General features: G+C 42.2%; 2 protein-coding genes across 12 annotated transcripts in view; both read right to left on the reverse strand.

Annotated features, from left to right (window-relative positions):
• The window catches only part of acaca (acetyl-CoA carboxylase alpha), a 33316-nt gene extending 26621 nt beyond the window's left edge, over window positions 1–6695 (reverse strand). For 7 of the 11 annotated variants that reach the window (XM_034606932.1, XM_034606931.1, XM_034606926.1 and 4 more), the window contains exons 1-10: window positions 6501–6695; window positions 4880–5138; window positions 2906–3038; window positions 2378–2516; window positions 1871–2062; window positions 1670–1768; window positions 1322–1428; window positions 1108–1218; window positions 747–956; window positions 478–648 (exon numbers count right to left, since the gene is read on the reverse strand). In XM_034606932.1, the coding sequence (XP_034462823.1) occupies window positions 478–648; window positions 747–956; window positions 1108–1218; window positions 1322–1428; window positions 1670–1768; window positions 1871–2062; window positions 2378–2516; window positions 2906–3038; window positions 4880–5109 (1392 nt within the window). In that variant the 5' untranslated portion in view covers window positions 5110–5138; window positions 6501–6695. The remainder of the gene's footprint in view (window positions 1–477; window positions 649–746; window positions 957–1107; window positions 1219–1321; window positions 1429–1669; window positions 1769–1870; window positions 2063–2377; window positions 2517–2905; window positions 3039–4879; window positions 5139–6500) is intronic. The other 4 variants (XM_034606928.1, XM_034606929.1, XM_034606927.1 and 1 more) reach the window with 2 other exon arrangements.
• Window positions 6696–13911: 7216 nt separating this feature from the next.
• Window positions 13912–19715, reverse strand: LOC117774481 (T-box transcription factor TBX2b-like). The gene is made up of 7 exons (XM_034606946.1): window positions 19020–19715; window positions 17882–18149; window positions 17568–17714; window positions 17233–17309; window positions 16990–17153; window positions 15075–15616; window positions 13912–14507 (listed from the first exon to the last, which is right to left on the reverse strand). Exons 1-7 carry the CDS (start codon window positions 19385–19387, stop codon window positions 14115–14117), a joined length of 1959 nt encoding a protein of 652 aa, XP_034462837.1. The 5' UTR covers window positions 19388–19715; the 3' UTR covers window positions 13912–14114.
• Between the last annotated feature and the right edge of the window lie 475 nt (window positions 19716–20190).

A 20190-nucleotide genomic window follows, 5' to 3' on the forward strand; every position in this document is an offset into this window, starting at 1 on the left:
ATTTCCCAGAGGGGCTGTATGTGAGAGGGCAAATGTCTGTACATATTTCCAGAAATTTTCCTGCAAGCCCCCTCGTAGAATTCCTAGCTTCAGCTACGTTGATGATGTTTCTATCACATGACGGGTGCAACTGGAATAAAACAACATCTCAGGATGAAAAAGAGACGCCATATATACGTAGAAGATGGACATAAGGATGTCAACTTTGAAGGACAACAGAGTTTGAGAGCTTTTGGTAACGTACTGTTAGAGAGAACACATGATTTCCACAGCAGAATTCATACATTACGTCCTGCCTCCTGCATGCTCTAACCAAGCACCACCCTTCGCCTCAATGTTCCCGACATTTTCCTGTTAATGTGAACTCATCTGACCTGGACAATCTCCTGCTGCTTACTTCATATGTGAAAGGCAAACTCTGCATTATGTCCATGTTCATGTCATGCAGTTCATGTCTGAAATTGGCTCGAGACTGACCTGCAGTTGAGCTGAAGGCAAGTTAACATCAGCGACCATCTCAGTACAGGGGTGTTCCACCTGCAGACGAGGGTTGAGCTCCAGGAAGTAGAAGCTGCCGTCCTGGCTGTAGAGGTACTCCACTGTACCGGCACTGACGTAACCCACCATCTTAGCCAGCTTCACAGCACACTGAGGGGAGAGGACAGGTCTGTTCATATCAAAGTTGAAATTTGTTGGTGTTAGAGCTCCATCATTAGCATATATTTATTATGTTAAAGGGTTTATACATTTTCCATATCCTCAAACACATCAGAAGTGGCGATGGTAGCAGGAGCTTCCTCTATGATTTTCTGGTGTCGTCGCTGCACAGAACAGTCTCTACCAAACAGTGAAATGGCGTTGCCATACTGATCAGCCAAGATCTGGACCTCCAAGTGGCGGGCATGCTTGGCTAGCTGCATGACGAATATGGGCGATCCTGGGACTTCTGCCTGGACCTGGAGAACCAAAGAGACAGTAAATCCATGATGTTAAGAAATGCAAAAGATATCTTTTCAAAATCTTCTTACTCCCCCCCCCTGAATCCCAGCCTATACAATGTGTCAAGTCCCGCATGATGTTTTGAATCAAATGCTGGTTTTCACTTACCTGTCTGAAGAGGTTCGAGAAATCATCAGCAGTATTGACTTTACGGATTCCTTTTCCTCCACCGCCTTCTGAGGCCTTCACCATCAGAGGGTAGCCGACCTTCTCAGCAGCCTGGCAATTGAAAAACATTTTCAGCATACATGCCAGACTGTACTGTATAATAAAGCACATGCTACATTGATTTGGTATAATAAACGTCAGTTAGGTGACTTACTATCAGGCCATCCTCTACATCTTCGATGCAGCCAAGCTCATACACGTCTAGAGGAACGTTGATGGTCTTCTTCTTTTGGTCCGACTCTGTCCATTCTACTGTCAGGCCTGAGAATAACAAAGAGGTGACACAATCAGCATACACGTTCTTACATGTCCATGACATTGTGTGATGCTAGTAACTATCTTTTATGAACTGTGCACCCACTATACATATTTGGGGTCTTGAGGGATGCATGAAGCATAGATTTTTTTAGAACAATATAAAAAACTATTTTCTTCATCCAATCTTATTATAAATAGTGTCAATAGAAGACTATTTTTAGACACCACTCAAACTTTGACCTACCTGTTCCGCTCCAGGGCAGGGTTGGAATGCCAGCCGTCTGAGCGACGATAGAGGAGGCAATCTTGTCTCCTAAAGCCCACATAGCCTGACTTGGGGGACCTGAGGAAGGAGCAGAAAATGAATCCACATAAAGCATTTAATTAAATAAAATGACTTAAAGCTTAGGAGTCATAAAAAAAGAAAGTAGGAATGTTCTCTAACCCATGAAAGCGATGCCATTCTTGTGCAGCAGCTCTGGGAGTTTGGGGTTCTCTGATGCATGACCCCAACCAGCCCACACAGCCTGTACAGGTATGCGTTTTGCAATGTCCAGAATGAGCTCCACGTTGGCGTAGTTGTTGTTGTTAGTCCCTCCGGGCACCGGTACGTAATGATCTGCCATTTTGATGTACTCTATGGAAGACAGAAACACAAAAAATAAATTTATAAAAAGACTTTAAAATAAATGGTTAGTTGAACAATTAGTTTCCTGCCAGGTAGTTTACACAATTCTTGAAGTATAAACCGATTCCTGATAAAGGGGCATTAATGAAAATAAATGATTGATACAGAGAACCTGCTTTTCTCAGAAGCATAGGCTTGCTGTAGTCACATAGGTAATGCAGTGCTAGGATGCACCGCCAAAGAGTTGAGACCTGAGACCTCGGCTGATTCTGGTACCATAGCTGTTACACTTACTCAGGTGATTTACATCACATTAAAGCTCACCTGCATTGGCCTTCAGGTCCTCTGGGGTCACCATGACAACAAAGCGGATCGCCCTTTCATTGCGAAACATCTCGTAGGCCCAGCGGCGGATGGAGCGCATGCATTTGACTGCTGCGATGCCATTGTTGGCGATAAGCACCTAGAGAAGCGAAATCAAAATACTCCATCAATCAGTCTAATTGAGTCACAGCATAAAAGTTATGGAGCATAAAACGTTCATGGAAATGCTTCTTGTCATTTTATGAAAATGAAACCACCGTGTCTTTTGAATGTGGCGGCAGAAAAAGCTGAGGGTACATTTTAAATGATTTTAAGTACAATGAGACCTGGACTAGTAAATTAGTAGGAATTTAGCTTTTAGGTGTTCAAGACAACTGCAAGATATCATCACTGTGTCTATATATACTGATAGTGCAATAGTCATTACATTTCATGGGTTTTGTTTTTGACTCCTTGTCAGCTTGAATGTGGCACAACTGGCTTAGCACTTTTAGCATGTCTTCCAGACTGGTATGTACAAATCATTACCTTCTCGATGACCTTGTTGCCGCCGAATCGGGTGACAAATTCAGCGGGGGAAGCCACGGTGAAGTCCCTCTGCAGATCAATACGCCGGCGATCTCTGCCTTGCTTCACAAGGTGCAGCCCTGACATGCTTGGTCTGTGTATGGAAATACTGAAGAATAACTAAATAACACCTCCAGGTTTAAAAGGACAGGGTGGGGGTAACTGTGCTAATGACAAGGAAATAACGTGTCCTCTGATGTTTAACCCTGAAAACCTTTTGTTTGCAAGATGGAACCCGTCTCGAGTTTTTGAGCAGCAGCTGGGCTATTATGCATTCTACATTCCATAGATAACAAGACACTGATATTACCTCATATTAATTTCAGACTATAAACTGGTTTTAAGAGCAGAAGATTGGACTACTGTCTCTTATCTTGAACTTCATGGCTTGTGGGAGATTTACAGCAGCAGTAGGAAAAAAAAGCCTGAAAATGAATTATGAAGGAATGGTGATGAGTTAACCGTTTTAGAAGTGTTAAAACATCAAAAGTGTGATTTATTTCAGGATAAAACAGTTTGTCATCGTGCTCCTAAAAGAACAACTGAAAGAACAAATCTGTCCACAACTCCTCAAACGTGCTTTCAGGCTGGAGCATGTGCTTCCAACCGGTCTTTAAATCAAGCTCCACCCCAGAGAGACCCATGGGGGAGTGGGTAACACAGGGGGAGGACTGTGACTTTTGACTGGAGGGTGTGGCAGCGCCTAGGCTCTTTTGGCTGGCTGGATTCTATGGCCTGATTCTGCATTATTGCATCACTGTTCGGGGTTACCGGCACGAGACAAATGAGCTCCTAGTGAATGGAGGGCTCCGATTTCAATCCAGCTGTGAAAGTGTAGACAGTTTGTTCTGGCCTATGCGTGAGGAGATGATGGGGGGGTGGGAGCACTTCCCATCCAGTATTTCCAGTTTTAAATCTGCAATCCAAATATCTTTGTGTTAAAACCCCCTCCTTGGCTCTCATCCCCTCTGTCCACGTAAATCTAACCACTCAAAACCAGACTGGACATAGAAACTGTCTGGACTCTATAGGGGATCCAGATGTTTATATAGTGCTAAGAAAATGCCAAAAGGTTAAGCTTTTCAGAAAAATCACATAAAGTGAGTCAGTGGGCAAAAACACCACTGTGCACATTACTGGTTGCATAATATAATGTACACTAGAAAACATGTAAAAAGACTGTTTTTTAACTTTTTCCCTACATCCGCATGACTTTATTTTAATCTCAAAGGTTGAGAGACAAATATTGTGCAATGCTTTTGAGAAAAAAGTAACTTTACAGTAAAAGGAGAGGTCCAAGAACCAGTGAAAGACCTGGGGGCTGGACGAAGTAGTAAAGACCGCAGCTCTGTCCGTGCTGAATAGCTCCTTTCGACTAAGAATTTCTGTGTGTGAAGATTTTCCAACTTTCCCTCAAACTTGTGCCTGGACTGCAGGCTGACCTTGCAGATTCAGGGCACAGAGAAACCCTTTAGCAGTGTGCTGCTGGTGAAACCACATTTTTCACACATGCTGTAAAAAAAGAGGAACCCAGTGAAGGAGGAGCACAGAAATCCAGATTTACTCCAGGTCTAATAAGATAGCATTTGAAAATTCCCATACATGATGACCACAGAGTAAGAATAAAGTAATCATGGGCTGCCAACAATGTCTTCGTGATATGTAAAAGTAAACCATAATTATGATAATTATAAGTAAAAAGGTTTAATAACGACAAACAAAAGTAAATAATCCAAACATAATTGAATTGCAACAGAGACTAATGAAAAATGTAAACCCTGAAGTACCTGTAATATTTCCAAAATGAATGAGATGTTTGAGCAGCTTCCTTAACATGATACAGTATTCAGTAGAAATGTTTTTGGCAGTAGTGTGTGGAAAAATAAACACTGACAGACCAGAGGTGCTGCAGACTAACCAGGGGTGGATTCTCACCTCAGATTGTTCACGGGGCCATCAATGTGGTCGAAGCCCATATCACAAGTGCTGTCCGAGCTCCCGGAGGACGGCGACAACGAGCGCGGCTCCTTCTCCTCCAGCTGCAGGTCCAGCTTCCCTTGGACCTCATCCTCCGAGTTCTCCTCCGACACCGACCCCACGATGAAGTGCGAGTGCAGCGCCGCTACAGCCGGGTTCTTCTTGGCAGCACTGTTCTGCTGTGCCATGGCTGGGCGACAGGAACAGGCTGCAAAAACTGACAAGAAGAAGAGCAGCGGGGGAGTTATAAAGGAGATTCAGAGTCCGAACAGTGACCTAAAGTGTAACACGCAAGACTCCCTCTGGGCTGGCATGGGATGATGTTTGCCATATTGCAAAAGTGGGTTCATAAACTCTGGTGTCTTCATGATGCCACCGACGTTGCAACACTTGCACCCGCACTGGGTGCATCAGTACATTGTGTGCAGAATCCCGGTTATTGAAGATACCCAAAATAATCATAGAAAAAAAAAATGTTTTAGATAGAAAGACACTTTTGATCCTGAAGGTAAATTGGCCATCAAGTTTCTTAAAACACACATACAAGGCAAGAAAATATTCAACAAAGGCATAAGAGAATACTAAAATTTGTTGAATAAAAAACATATCTAAGACCAAAGCCAAACATATTTATCGAGTATAGATAGAGTGTGTGTGTGTGTCTTGTTATGCCACATGTTTTTTTTATGATATGCAACAGTAGAAGATGAAGGTTTTTCTGTAAATTAATTATATAATAACAAACACATATATGTATCAGAATTGAAGAAGAAGAATGACACTTTGGCATGTGGTCATGATGCTGGTTGTACTGCTCCTAAATGCGTACGACCCCTGACGCATCAAACCCCCATTTGAGAATGAAAATGCAAATATTGTCACTCTTTTAAAAAAAAAAACGCACTGACATCTGCAAATAGAGTGTGTTTACAACTCCGACACTTGAAGTGGAGGTGAATGAAAGCTAAAAGCACAGAGACACACTGCAAGCTGCAGGACTCGAGCACAGTGCGCACGTTATAAACAGGAGAGACGAACATCACCTGCTCTCGCGCTGAACCTCTCCAGGTTCCCCCGTTGAATAAACACGGGATGTCCCACACATGGTTAAGTAACAGCGAGCCTCCCACCTGTCAGACTCGGTGCAGGCACACCTTACCTAAAGGCAGCCGCTTGCGGGACCAGAAAAACAAGCCGAGCACCGCAGCCACAGCGAACGCGAGCCAGGGCAACATCGCAAGCCGGTGACGGCATTTAACAGACCAACCAACTTCCGTCGTAAACCGCGTTCTATCACCGACGGACCCGGCGGAATGTACAGTGGAGTCACAGGTACAGCGAGCTGACGCTACCTGTCAAGTCCCGGGGCTAGCTTAGCCGAGGCGCGCATGCTAATAACGCAGGTGTTAGCTAGCTTTCCGGCCAGTTGCTAATATAATTATTAAGCCACGGTACCGGCGCTAATAGAGTCCCGCGGACGGACAGCACCGCTGCCGGTACCGGTGTGTACTGTACCCCCCCCGCACGCCACAGAACCGCAGACACACACAGGTGGCGCGAGCCGAGACGAGCAACTCACCGGTGGAGATGAACCGACACGTAATCCTGACACAGTTGAGTCCAAGGGTCTGAGGAATTAACTGGGTCTGTCAGACATCTCCGATCCCAGTGCCGAGGAGGAGGAAAGTCACATCCCGATGAGGTCACAGCTCCATCAGACGCTAACAGCAGAGAGTGGGGTGATGTGACGCTGCGGCGGGTTACTCCTGGACAACGACCTCTGACCCCCGGCTTCCGCTATAGAACCACAGCCGCTAGAAGAGACTTCACACCACCAGTTTATATTACATTACATTACATTAGATTAGATTAGATTAGATTAGATTAGATTACATTAGATTACATTAGATTATACTACAATAAAATGTATTGTATAAAAATCATGTATGTATTGTTCCTTATGTAATGTAAAGTTCACATTGATGGCCGCTTTGTATTGTATATCCTATATATCATTGTTGTTGTTATTATTTTTTAATTAAATCATTATTTTTCTGTATTATCATTATAATTATTATTATAATGCTGCTTTGCCTGGAAGTGAATGCAAACGAGCTGCTAGATAACTCTGGTTGCTTTTAATTCGACCAGTTTCCTGTCAAAGTAAACAATACAAAGGTCACATTTGAATCAATAGTATATAACATTATGACATATTTAAATATAATTCAAAATGTTTGCAAATTACTCAAATGCTCTGCAGGGGGTCAAATATCTGGGGTTAGTTTAAATTATAATTATTATTACAGTTTTTATTGTTATTATTATTTCTCTAGCTCTTCCTCTAAAGTGGGCCCCACAGTTTATAGCGATTTGAATGGCAGAGAAGACCCTGTCAGAAGATTTTGATGCTTCCATGGCAGCATCTCTTTCTCTCGATCTAGTTTATCATAGCTCTAGGACGGTCTCCTTGGAGAGAGCCAATGAGATTCCTAGAATATCTGTGGGCGGGTTTGTCAGGGGGTTTGTCAGGGGGCGGGGACCTGAAAGAGGTGGTTCTTCCAGAAGCATGTGTACTGTGCTGTCTGCTGCAGAGCCGGTGGATGGAACCGGTGGACTAATCCTTCACGTGTGTTTCCACAGAGTACTGTTTGCAGTTGTGAACACGCTTGTTTGCTCACACGATGTATAACAGTTCATATAATCGACAAGAAGAGGGGCAGCGCTCAGTTTGTCCAATACAGCAAATGTGTTCGTCAAAAAGAGAAACAGTGGAGGGTGATCAGCACTTGTGGACGTAAAACTTGAAAAGTGCCATCTATTGCAAAAAATAAAAGTTCATCCAAATGGAAAATTTCGATCTGTGTGTTTTTATTTCTCAACTATTTTTGCAGCCATGGGTAAACCAAACATTGCACCAAAATCAGTTGGTCACAAGTTCAAAGCAGCAGATATAATCCTGCTGGTTGAGGCTGAGGTCAAGGTCGTGTAGACAAATAACTAAAGTGTCGATGAACCATGATTTTGTGCAGCCATACATCGCCTGCAGAGGCGTCTCTCTCAAATCACCAACAATTAAGATAACAATGTAGATTCTGAGAAAGCTTGCATCTGTAAAAGGTGGAAAGCTGTGATTTGTATTTCTCAGAAAGATATCTCGACAATCTTCTTCTGAGACGTCTCGACATTCGTGGCTGTCAGAGTCAGTGCTGAAACCTGATCCTCGACTTAAACAATGCCACTTTGAAATATTGAGAGTGAGCCCTGCTAAAAAATGCAGCGTAGTTGTATTTCTGATCCACTAGATGGCCTCAGTGGCCTTTAGTTGGCATCTCTGAATGCAATTGGGGAATGGCAGATTAATCCCCCCCCCCCCCCAGAACTGATCATAGTATGTATTCTATGGGTTGATATTGCATTATTAACTTAGTAAAGTAAAAAATATATATTTAACTTCCAAGCATTTTTCTCCTTTGTGTGTCTTAGCAGTGGTCACATGACAGTATTTCAATATTTCACGTGAATATTGTTTGTGCTAGCAACCTGTGAACTCTCCTTGCACACTGGACATCATCCCATATGAGCTACATAACTTCACATTATTAATGAATAGGTATTCAAGCCCTGACATGGTGTTTTACCATCAGTGGTGCCTTTGAATTTATATAATCTGACATCATCTTTCATTTTTAATTCACTTGGCCTGTGAGATAATAACAAGAAATAGCTTGCTGAAAGTCATTGGAAAGAGATCATTTGCAATGGTTTATGGGATGTGTAGTTCCTTCACTCTTAAAACAATTATATACAGTCTTGTACCTCTGCATTTTGCCCATTTTCCAATATTTTTTTCCTCCGAATCAAATGTTTTATGGTCACAATTCATATCACAGCTGTTCTGCCTGGTTCCAGGTGTAACACTCTTTTTTTACAGGGATTTTCTGGAACTTGTATTGAGAAAATGAATGGGAAATTTACACTCTATGGATGGATGGATGGATGGAGGTCTGATTTGATATGATAATTGTATGGTATCCAAAAGGGGACCATCTTTATGTGTGTTCAGAAGACACACAAGTGCTATATTCATGGTCACACTGGCTTTAAGCTGATATCCCTGTTAAGTGAATTATTTATGTGATAAGTTACAGATGACTATCGCTTCTCTTTATGTTGACATTTGTATCCCAGCATTTACTTCCGAATAATTTAGAGCGTGCTGAACATTCCTCCAGTTTCCAGCAGTATTGCTTTGACACTTCGTCATGCAAGGATAATAAGAGGAATATCATCTGAGTTTTTCATGCCTCTCTCAATCCAAACACAGAGCTCTCCACATCTGCAGGTGGGACGTTTTCTGCTGACTCCAAAACTGTGCAATAGACCCGGTTCTTTCCATGTTAATAGACATGGACCAACCTTTACAGTCAAAGTAAAGTACACGTCAAATACATTTTTCCCAAAGATGGTCACACTGATGGATGTTCAAGTGTTTATTTTCCCAGTAAGATTGATTTCAATGTGTGTGTGTTGGGGGGGGGGGCTTATGAAACATCATGACAGCTCAGACTGACTCTCAATTGGTCAAGCTTACTTCATTACGACCTCACTACAGCTGCTCCAAGTCATGATCGCTACTGCCCAGAATCTGGCTTCAAATACGCAAGATGGCATCGTTCCTATCCCGGATATTTTGGCTCATCTCTGGACAGTGGTCAGGTCATACACTAAATATCCCAGAAATATTGTATATGGATAATATGAGTCATTAATAGATTTTAACCTCAAGTGTTTAGCAAGTAGTGAAAACTAAGTTAGCTGATTCAGAGTTGATGGAAATTATATGTTGTTTGGTTAGAAAAGTCAACAGAAGACAAACAATGTTTCAATTGGTTTTATTTATATTTGAATTATGACAATAATACAATAATAATAATAACAATACATAACCTGTCATCAGTTAGTTTTCATATTTATTTTAACTGTTTGCTGATGATAAATGTAAAAATCACGACATTAGGCAACCATCTGTTTCGAAAACCTTGAAGATTTCACAGCATCTTTTGTGTAACAATGTCAATTTGAAGTTGTTCGCTTGTTTACAAATAATACAAAGATTTGTTGCAACCATTTTGAAACAAATGGATAAGTGGAGCTACAATCAGAAAGGATCCAATTTTTAAATATTATCGTTTATATTTGGTGTGACTTTAGGAAAAGCCATCAAGTGTCAGGCTAAAAGAATGACATTTAGGCTATTTTTACTGCTGTCAAATGTCAAAGGGTCATATTTTACCTAAACACTATGTAAGGGTTAACTGGCAAATTGTGGGACTGAGGACTAATAAAGGTGTTTTAAAGAGTTACAATTTTTTTTTTAAATTGTATTAAATAACATTATTATTATTTCAAATATAAATCAAATGTAGTTATCAAAATGACCTTCATGAGTTAGAGTAAAAAAAAGTATTTACTAAAATAAATGATTGTGAAAACTTCCTTCATCAGTTGGTGTTTCCATCCCCATAGCAACCAGATGCTAAGATTTGAGTTTGAAGCAGATTTTGATTGACAGTGACATTCCACCAATAACTCCACTGTGGCTGTGACAACAGGACGAATCTGATTGGACACCTTCGACAGGAGACCTCTGATTGGCTGTTGTCTTTTTGACCTTAAATACTGTTAAAGTTTAAAACAGTTTGTTATTGCACTCTGACCTTGTGTGAGGTAAGTCATGTCTCACTCTCGCTCTGTATTTATCCAGCATGTTAACCTACACAATCCAGGCTCATAATTCAAGTTTGAAATGATGCTACTGTAAAATATGAAGCTGCTGCTGTTTCCTGCTGCTGTTAAATGTTGATAATGTGCTGGTTTCTGTGCTGGTTGTTTATAGAATGTATTTATTCAAACGGGATAAACCCCTTGAGTTGCACCAACTGGTTTTCAAGAGGGTGGTTGCTTTCATGACAAATGTGGGAACATTGTTGACGACTTGTCTTGTGTTTTCTGCTGCTTATATTGATTCCTGTGGTATTCTTTTCATTTTATGTTGCTATTTAAATGAATGAGTGATACGTGATAGCGTGATATTAACTCTAACTACAGTATTTATGGTAAAGTCAAAAAGACAACAGCTATCACTGCTGATCAAATTCAGATTCAAATTAAATCGAAGCATCTGGTTGCTATGGTGACTGATGAGGGAAGTTCTCTCTCTCTCTCTCACACTCTCTTAGAGTACTGCAGCAGTAGATAGAGGCTCTGGGGGAGAACTTTTTGGCCACGTTATTTGTTTTTGGGCCTAAATATTATCAAGGAAACAGAACAACACTAGTCCTGATTAACTTCCTGTCTGGCATGGCTAAACTGTCCACATGGAAGAGCAGGAAGAACCAGATGTTGGGTGAAGGCTGGACAGATGTGGTGAAGTGTTTTAAAGGTTTGGTAGCAGCTCACCTGAGAGTAGAACACGCCTTCTACACCCTGCCCAGTAACCTGGAAGCTTTCAAGTCTCAGTGAGGCATCAGACTATGTTCACTCATTTTTAACTGAGTGTAGTGTGTGTGTGTGTGTGTGTGTGTGTGTGTGTGTGTGTGTGTGTGTGTGTGTGTGTGTGTGTGTGTGTGTGTGTGTGTTTGTGAAACAGAAATGTTGTTTTTATATAAATGATCTAATTGAAGTGTTTTTATAATGTTTTGCTGTTGTGATTATTTCTGTGTCTCTCTCTCTCTCTGTGTGTGTCTCTCTCTCTGTGTCGATTATTTTATCTTGAATCTCTGTCAATAGATCCATTTCACCTAAATCTTAAACACTATTTCATGTTGTCACCTGCAGACAAACGTCATTTGCTTCCAAGATCCAGACGAGAGCAGAAGCTTCTTGAGAGAACGAATCCTCGACAACCACCAACCAACAAGAAGTCAAAGAAGTTGAGAATAAGGCTCTCAAAGATGGAAACTCGTCTCTGAAGGAGCAGGTGGAGCAGCTGCAGGACCAGCTGAGAGACAAAGATGGTCTCATAAAAAAAGGGACTAAGAAACGGCGTGCTCGCTGCAAGGCCTACATGGACTGCCTGGTTGAGCTCTCCCCTCTCCCCTCTCCCCTCTCCCCTTCTTACCTCACCCACTCCCCACTCATCCCTTCCCCCTGCCTACCCTTCATCAACCTCCCAGTCCCAACTCTCTCTCTTATACATAGTGTATATGTTTATATATATATATATATATATATACGGCATGTAAAAATTGCAAGCAATATCAATTAGATAAACCATATATCATATCATTCAGTAAATATAATTGTGCATCATACCTGTGTGTGTCTCTCTGAATATAGGTACAGGATTCTTTAATTACTGCTGTATTATAGTATCAAAATGATTACATCAGAACAATGATCATTAGCTTCATATTTGTCTTTTCTTTACATTTGACTGCCAGTGCCTGTGAAGAGAAACAATGAAGGAGGAGAAGAAGACAGAAGAAATGATGCACTGCACGTCTAAAAGCAAAATCAACACAGAAAATAAAGGACAGAATATATATATTTAAATTGTCTGTTAAATAAAACATTTAGGAGCAACCGTTGATAAGTAACAGTTTTATTTCTGTGTTCAGTGTTATTAAGGATTTACCTTTATTTTGCTCCAGGCTCTTATAGCAGGTGATGACAATCCGGAGTCTCAGAACAGTTTTGAACACAGTCCACTTGTACAGTGCATGTACTTCTTCTCTTTTCAGGTGCATCCATGACAATGCAATGTTGGTTGAGTTTGCTTGTGCGGAGAATCAATCAAAAGTGTTTTGGGAGCCAAATTATGCAACAATATTATTGTTTGTGGTCATGAGGCAGCAGAAAGAAAGATTTCTGACAACAGACACCCACATTTTAACTTCAACAACACTATACACGTACGTGTGTGAAGACAATTACATTACATGTGAACAGTGTCTTCTAAAATTTTGAAACACACACACACACACGCACACACGCGCTTTAGCCAGATAACTTGTCAGACAACCTGCAAGATGACCTTTATTGTAGACATTTTTCTGTTAGTGCTCGTAAAAAAAAAAACCTGCGTTGAAATTGGCAGGTTGAACTGTGATCATGTTCATTGTTCAGTCTCAAAAGGCTTGGATCAGTCGTGTTTCAAACAGAATCGGAAAATCGTATATAGAAGAAAACAATTTGAATAATTCCTTAAAGCACATTATTGTTCTTATATAGTTTAGGTGAGGTTGCCAAAATTATTTCCGATATGCATCTTTTAACAGATTCTTTAACTTCCCATAACTGATTGATCTAGGTGGGGTCAATTTATCACGTAACTCCAAAAATTCGAGGCTCTAAAGCACAACAGAGTCAATGATGGCAGACAAAGTCTTTACTGTTAAAATAAGGCAATCAAAGCAGGCAACAGTGCCAAAAGGGCGGCAAACAGTCAGGAGCAGGAAGACTTGGGAGCTTGGCAATGAGCACGAAGACAATCGGACAACTGGTGAGTGGAAACACGGAGATGCAGTATGTACACAGAGGTCACAGGTGGTTAGGTGGATGGGAACAGGTGTGTGCAGGGGCGGGATTTCCAGCAAGGGGTAATCTGGCAGAGGGGCGGGGCTATGTCTGAAATTTACTTGAGCAAGTTACATCTAGGTTAAAAAATAAGCTTTGTTTTAAAAGCAAGGGAAAGCTGTGTCCTCTCTCACATGTATATTATCATGAAAACTGACCCACCTCTATGTCTATCCACCCTTCAGCCATCCGCCTACTGTACGCGACATGATTGCTACAGCTATAGGAGTAATTCATGTATATTGTAAAAAACCAACTCCGAAGATCAAGAAGACGCATGAAACCCTGGCTGTCCAAATCCTTCTTCTGAGGCTGTCAAGGTGGAAAAACTCAGGCATGGTGTTGAATGCTCATTTTGCTCATAAAATGTGTTATATTCTATTAAAAAAAAACATGTGGATGTGTTAACAAGGTCAAAATCGTGGTTTTCATTGTAGCTTTCATTGAACTTCAAGTACGTTTAATCTATTATATAATAAGATGTTATAAAGCAGCAACACATACAGGTCATTATTATGTGCAACTTCATAAACTATTCTCTGTGTTTTTGTCAGTGAAATCTTCATTTAAGTCCATCACGTGTAAAATGAAAAACAAGTGATAAAATACTTTTTTAGGGAGTATGTGGTTTATCAATAACCAGATTATATACGTTCTGCAGTTCATCCATTGAACCCTTAACAGTGGCTTTATGTGCAGGAGTCCTCTGCTTAGCCGTGGTTTTGTGGCTGTGATTGTTGCACAGTTGACCTGACTGTCTGCTGTTTGACTTGGACAGCTCCGACAATGAGTTCGAGCCTCCAGATGATCTGTCCGCAAACAGGCTTTGGCTCGAAGTGGCAGAGGTCGGGATGGGATAGGGGCTGAAACGCAACCAAGGCGACCGGGAGCTGCGGAAACAGTGGTTTCTGGTAGAAGTGTGCAGAGCCGGGTTGATCACTGCCGGGGCGGCCATGTAGTGGTACGGGTACGACAGCAATCCTCCAAACGGTGACAGTGAGAGTCCCTGTATGAAAGAATACAATTAGACCTTTGGTGACTTGCAACGCAGCAACAAACCAGGAATCAAGCTGATCTCCCTACGTGAGCCTTTTCTGCCCAAACTAAATTAGTTACAGTAGTTTCCTAAAGTACCTGTAGTATAACCTATAGCCGCTGCACGTTCACGCTATCAGGCACTCTCGGCTTTGCTCGTTATATTTTTGTCAAAGTAACTTCTTCAACAACTCTTTGATCATTTATTTCTCTACTGAAAATGAGCAAATACTTAAAAATATTATTTTCCAAGCTTTTTTTTAGGTTATTCCAGTTGACAATTTTTCTGATTCGAGAATTTTTTTCTGATTCCAATATTCTCTCTAACAGTTCCCAAAAATAATTTCAACTCAAAAGTCTGAATGAAAACACAAAGATCTGAAGACAACCCTGGTTGATGACGACATGGTTTCTGCTGTTCAGTACAATGTAAGAGGAGAAACTGCTTTTCATAATTCAGGTGTACTCATCCTATAGGGAGCAAACAAACGTATGGTATCTATTTCTCTATGTGTAATGTTAGAGTGCAGAATCGTACCTGAGATGCCAGCATGTGCTGTGACAGGTGGTACATGAAGGGAGATGGAGAGGAGATGCTCTGAGGAGGCAGGCCTCCGTTTTCTAGTTCATTTAGTCCAGACAAAGAGGAAAATAGATGTCCCATACCCGCAGCGGGGAAACTCTCTGGTTTCCCTGACAACTGTCCCGGATGAAACAACAAGGGTGCCCCGAGCTTAAGAAACTGTTGGCCGTGTGCACCTGCAAAATCCAAAGTCTGAAGGGGACCGTCGCTGAGGGATGATGACGGACTCACAGGCACGACCCCGTCTTCGGTATCACTCAGGTGCTTTTTTGAAGAGTCCATCTCCACGCAGTACATCTCATCTGAGGTTCCAAACGCTGCTCTTTCTTTTGTTGCGTCCTGATTGTCGTTACTCTTGCTGAGAGCCGACCTGTTCCGCAGTAGCTCCTCGCCTCTCAGACTCAGAGTAGGAGTATGTTCATCCCTGGAGCAGCTGGCTTCTGCAGTGTCCTCGTGTTGGAGCTCAATATCTGAACCACCTCCAGTGTTGTTCTCGTCTGCAGGGAAATAACATGCTTCATTTTAAATATGTATATATTTTCAATTAAAAAGCAGCATTGTCCTGCTTAAGTTAGTATAACATTAGGTCACAGTGGTGACAGAGGTGATGGATTTTTCAGAAATGAACTCCGGAGGACCAGACTTTCTCCAGAGTTTGCCTTTAACACACGAACAACCAGGCAGGAGATTCTCTACTCAGACACATTCACAACCACACTGAAATCTCCGGAGTGTTCAGGTGAGGGGTCGTGCAGCTGACAGAGGCACGTAATAATTCTTATGCGTAGATCATATGTTGTTGTTTTTTTTTTACAGCACAAAGACACCGGAGTTGTCTCTAATCACCAAAAAGCTCTTTCGACATCTTTGTCGATGTCTTCTATGTGTATGGCACCGTTTTTCTATCCTGAGATATTTGTATTATTTTGGTTTTTTTCAGTTTTGCGTCTGTCTCGTGTTAGAAACGTCAATACACCCACTCGCTCATCGTGAATCCTGCAGAGGATCTCCTGTTTACAAGGGAGCCAGACGGAGAAAGTCCGCAGAAGCTTAGGAGGCTCTTACTCGGATATTACTGCCCCTCTGACGAATGTCCGGAGGAGTTTGGTACATGTCTGAGAGCAGCTTAAGACTGAATCATCATCAAATCATATAGTAAAACCTGTACATCTCCTACTAAGTTAAAATAACTTCTGTGAAATGGACTAAGAGATAAATGGATGGATGAATATATAACAAAATAAATGAAGAGAAAAACACAACAATCTTGAAAATCCAGGTTGAATCATACTAAAATAGTTTATAAGTAATACATATATATATATTTTTTTTTTATTTGTTAATTTCTTCCATCGCTGATCAAAACACATTGACCGAAAGATGTTTGTTTTAATCAAAGTGAAGCATACATGCAACACATGCTTACACACAATTTAATTTACATTTTTATTATCTGAAATTAAAATTTTCCGCATTCCCGTTTGAGATTAATTTAGATAAAGGAATCAAATTGTCACAAATTATGTTTTTAATGCGCATATGGTAAATTAAAATGGTGCGTTTCATTGATTTTTCTATCACACTAAATGTTGTTGCTGAAAACAATTTCTTATATTAATTCAATTAAAAAAATATTAAATTAAACCCACCTACCCCCCCCCCCCCAGTGTTTTTATGTACACCCCTTGAATATTAAATACTTGAAAAATATATTTATTAAAATGTAACATTGCAAATTGTTTGTGAAGCATAATATTACAGTGTCATTTAAAATATATTGAAGCAACACATTCCTATAAAGTCATTTGGGATCACAGACACGCTCCTATTCAGGCTTAAGAATGTGATTAAATACTGTAGGTTCACCCACCGAAGCAGGTTGGGGTGGACATCAGGGGGCTGCTCACCAGCTCCAGAGGGGAACAGAAGGGATCACTGGTACAGGGCGGCTCACACGAGTCCTCGGAATCTGCACTGTCCCGGTCCACTTTGCTTTGGCTCTCATGCAGCAAAGACGCGTTCAGCTGATTATTCCTGCGGAGTACACACATCTATGTTAAATTGGGCCTCGTATGCAGGTGCTGTATGTGCTTTGTGGAGGCAAAGCAATCACCTCTTTTCTCGCTTCCCATTCCCAGTGGCTCGGAACCCTTTGGCAAAGGGGTTATGGTCGATCTTCAGCTGCGTAATCTAACAGAGAAAAAGACGACGCTGAAAGTTAGTCATTGCAAAAACAAGCTGACAGACTGAGTGAAGCATTAGTATCCACATATGTGAAGCCAGTGAAGGCCCATTTTCCCAATGTGCTCCAAAGGACTCTTGACTCGTGTGTTCTGACCGCGTGCAACAATAGATCAGGTCGGCTGTGACTGTGTGCGGGCGTGCGTGTGAAGGGGCAGGGGAGGGGAAAGGATGGTGGGGAGGACACGGGGGAGGGCGGGGGTTTACCTTTTCATTCTGATAGGCAGTGACAGCTATGAACTCTGTCTCAGGGAAAGCATAAGTCCGGAAGGTGCTGTAGGGAAGCTTCATTATGTCGTTGGCCCTGACGATGTGAAACCTGAGCTGGTATTTATGCATCGAGTTCAAAATTGTCTGAAAAGTCAAAGAGACAAGACACATGATTCAAATTATTATAGGTTCGTGATATAATGCCCGGAAAAAATAGGGGAACAAGCTAATCAACATTGAGATTTCTACTAGAATAAAAGTCCCATAAGCCGCAGCAATTCAAATTTCAATTAGTAGGCCATGCAACTTACAAATCCGTGCTTATCCGAAATATTATTGGTGAGTTTGAGTTTATGGAAAGCGACGGGCTTGCTCATCCACTGCTCCCCTTTGGACGGGCTGTCTGGGTGGATGTACATGCGCTTTGGCATCTCTGGGTCGGCCTTCCCGGCCACCGTCCAGCGGGAGTTGTGGAACTTGTAGCGGCAGTCGTCGACGGCGATGATGTCCATCAGCAGGATGTACTTGGCTGCTTCGTCGAGCCCCTGCACCCTCACTTTGAAAGGCGGGAACATCCTCCTGGGGGCAGAGAATCAACCATGAAACTGATGGGTTGTGTTGGAAATAATTCAGACTTTGTGTAATTTGGGATTTATCATAAATCCTATTGTAGAAAGTGGAGGATTTAAGAGGCCGGATCAAAGGGAAATTTAACATTGTACTGTAACTTTTTTCACTATTCCTATATATGTTTTGTGTCATGTGCCCTTTAAAATAAGTCTTACAGGTTTTATTTGGGAGATAATGGCAAGAAATCTGATCCCACAGCACAATGATTTAAACAAAATATGCGTCGACTAGATTGGTCAAAAAGTGTTATAAATAAAAATGTTCATATTAGTCCATATCAATAATTATCACGATAAATCATTGATGAGTAATACATTATTTTTGTTCCTGAGTGAAGGCCGATAATGACAAACACTTGATAAACAGCTAAATATTCTACAAATCAGAGGTGGAGTATTAAAAACAGTTATGTATCGTATCTCATCAATGTGCTTGCACAATGCCAAGAAATATATTTCTACTGATCTTTTGTGTTTTTATAGAAATGACAATTTGTTATTGGTACGATTTTACCACCACCCTGCCAGGGACTGCAGATGAAAACTAGCCTGGATAAATCTGGCACATTTACATGTTGAACTTGAGTGTGCATGTCAATGAATGTGCATTGTCCCTTTTAAATATATATACATTAGGATAATTTAACCTTTGCTGTATTGCTATTGATGAAAACTATATTGGGATAATTATTGGTATATCATTTATCGAGCAGCCCCAGTGGTGATGACACTTTTGAACGTAGAAATAAAAAATCTAACTTCAAGGTCCCATTGTGGCACTTTCTCTGGATTGAATGAACAGGGGGTTTGCTGAGCCTACCTTCCTGACTTCGTAATGACCATCTCAGTTCCCATTTTGTGAAATTCATTCCATAGACAGTTCGAATCCAGAGTGACGCTCGGGTCATCATCCGGCGCCGCCGCCGCCTCTGGCTGCAGGCTCGTCGTGGACCGCGGGTGGAGGCTCGGATGCTGGCGGAGCAGAGCCGCGCGCAGCCCCGCGTCAGAGGCAGCCTGCTCCGGGACGGGCTCGGGCAGAGAGGACACGTCGGGGAAAGCCAGCGCGGTGAAAAAGGAGGGCTGGGCGGCGGTCAGGAAGGCTGACAGGGGCAAGGCACCACCGGGTCGACGAGCTTGGAAAGGATTGTACGCCATTGCAGCCCGCTGGTTGTCAACTGGATCTCTCATCGGGGCATCCGAGCAGACAGGTGGTCATGGTCAGGTCTCAGCCCCACTTGCTGCTGCTGCTGCTGCTGCTGCTGCTGCTGCTGCTGCGGAGCGCACGCGTCTAAATCCAAAGTGCTTTAGGAGTTTCTGAGTTTTGCATGGTAAAGAGGTGATGAGAGGAAAGATACTGGAGCAAAAGCAAGAATAATCCTCAACATATTCGCTGGTACGACCGAGGAGAGGGATGCGCACTTTGGAACCTTGTGCCAAGCTGCAGGGAGTGCGCACAGAGAGAGAGAGGAAACGGGATGGTGTTCACTCTGTCACACTTCGGTCCATCCCGGCACATGCACGGACACACACTGAAGCAACGAAGTTTCCCTCATCAGCTCTTTCCTCTCTTTTTTTTTCAATTTCAGAGGCGCTGGGCGTGGTTTGCAGCGCTCAGGCTAGAGGGCGACAGAGGGATTTGAGGATCAGGTGGGGACAGGGCGCGCAAGTAGTCTAATAGCACAGCATGAATGAATGAACTGGTGACCACCCTGCGACACTTGTCAACATGTTGACGTTCTGACCCACGAGAAGCTTCCAGTATGTCTCCAGGCTACACCATGAGCTCTAATGGGCGGGGGGGGCCACATCTATAGCTATACCTTGATTGTCTTTTCCTACATCTGTAAGGTTAAGTGACTGCATCTGTAAGTTTTAGAGACAGATTCTGCACGGACGGACCGGCACCAACCAAACACTCAAAACCACAAGTCTGCAGGACCACAGTTTATCCGGATGGCACACACGGCCACACGCGTGCACGCACCTGACGC

This window comes from Hippoglossus hippoglossus, chromosome 14 (assembly GCF_009819705.1).
Source record: "Hippoglossus hippoglossus isolate fHipHip1 chromosome 14, fHipHip1.pri, whole genome shotgun sequence".
Classification (NCBI taxonomy): domain Eukaryota; kingdom Metazoa; phylum Chordata; class Actinopteri; order Pleuronectiformes; family Pleuronectidae; genus Hippoglossus; species Hippoglossus hippoglossus.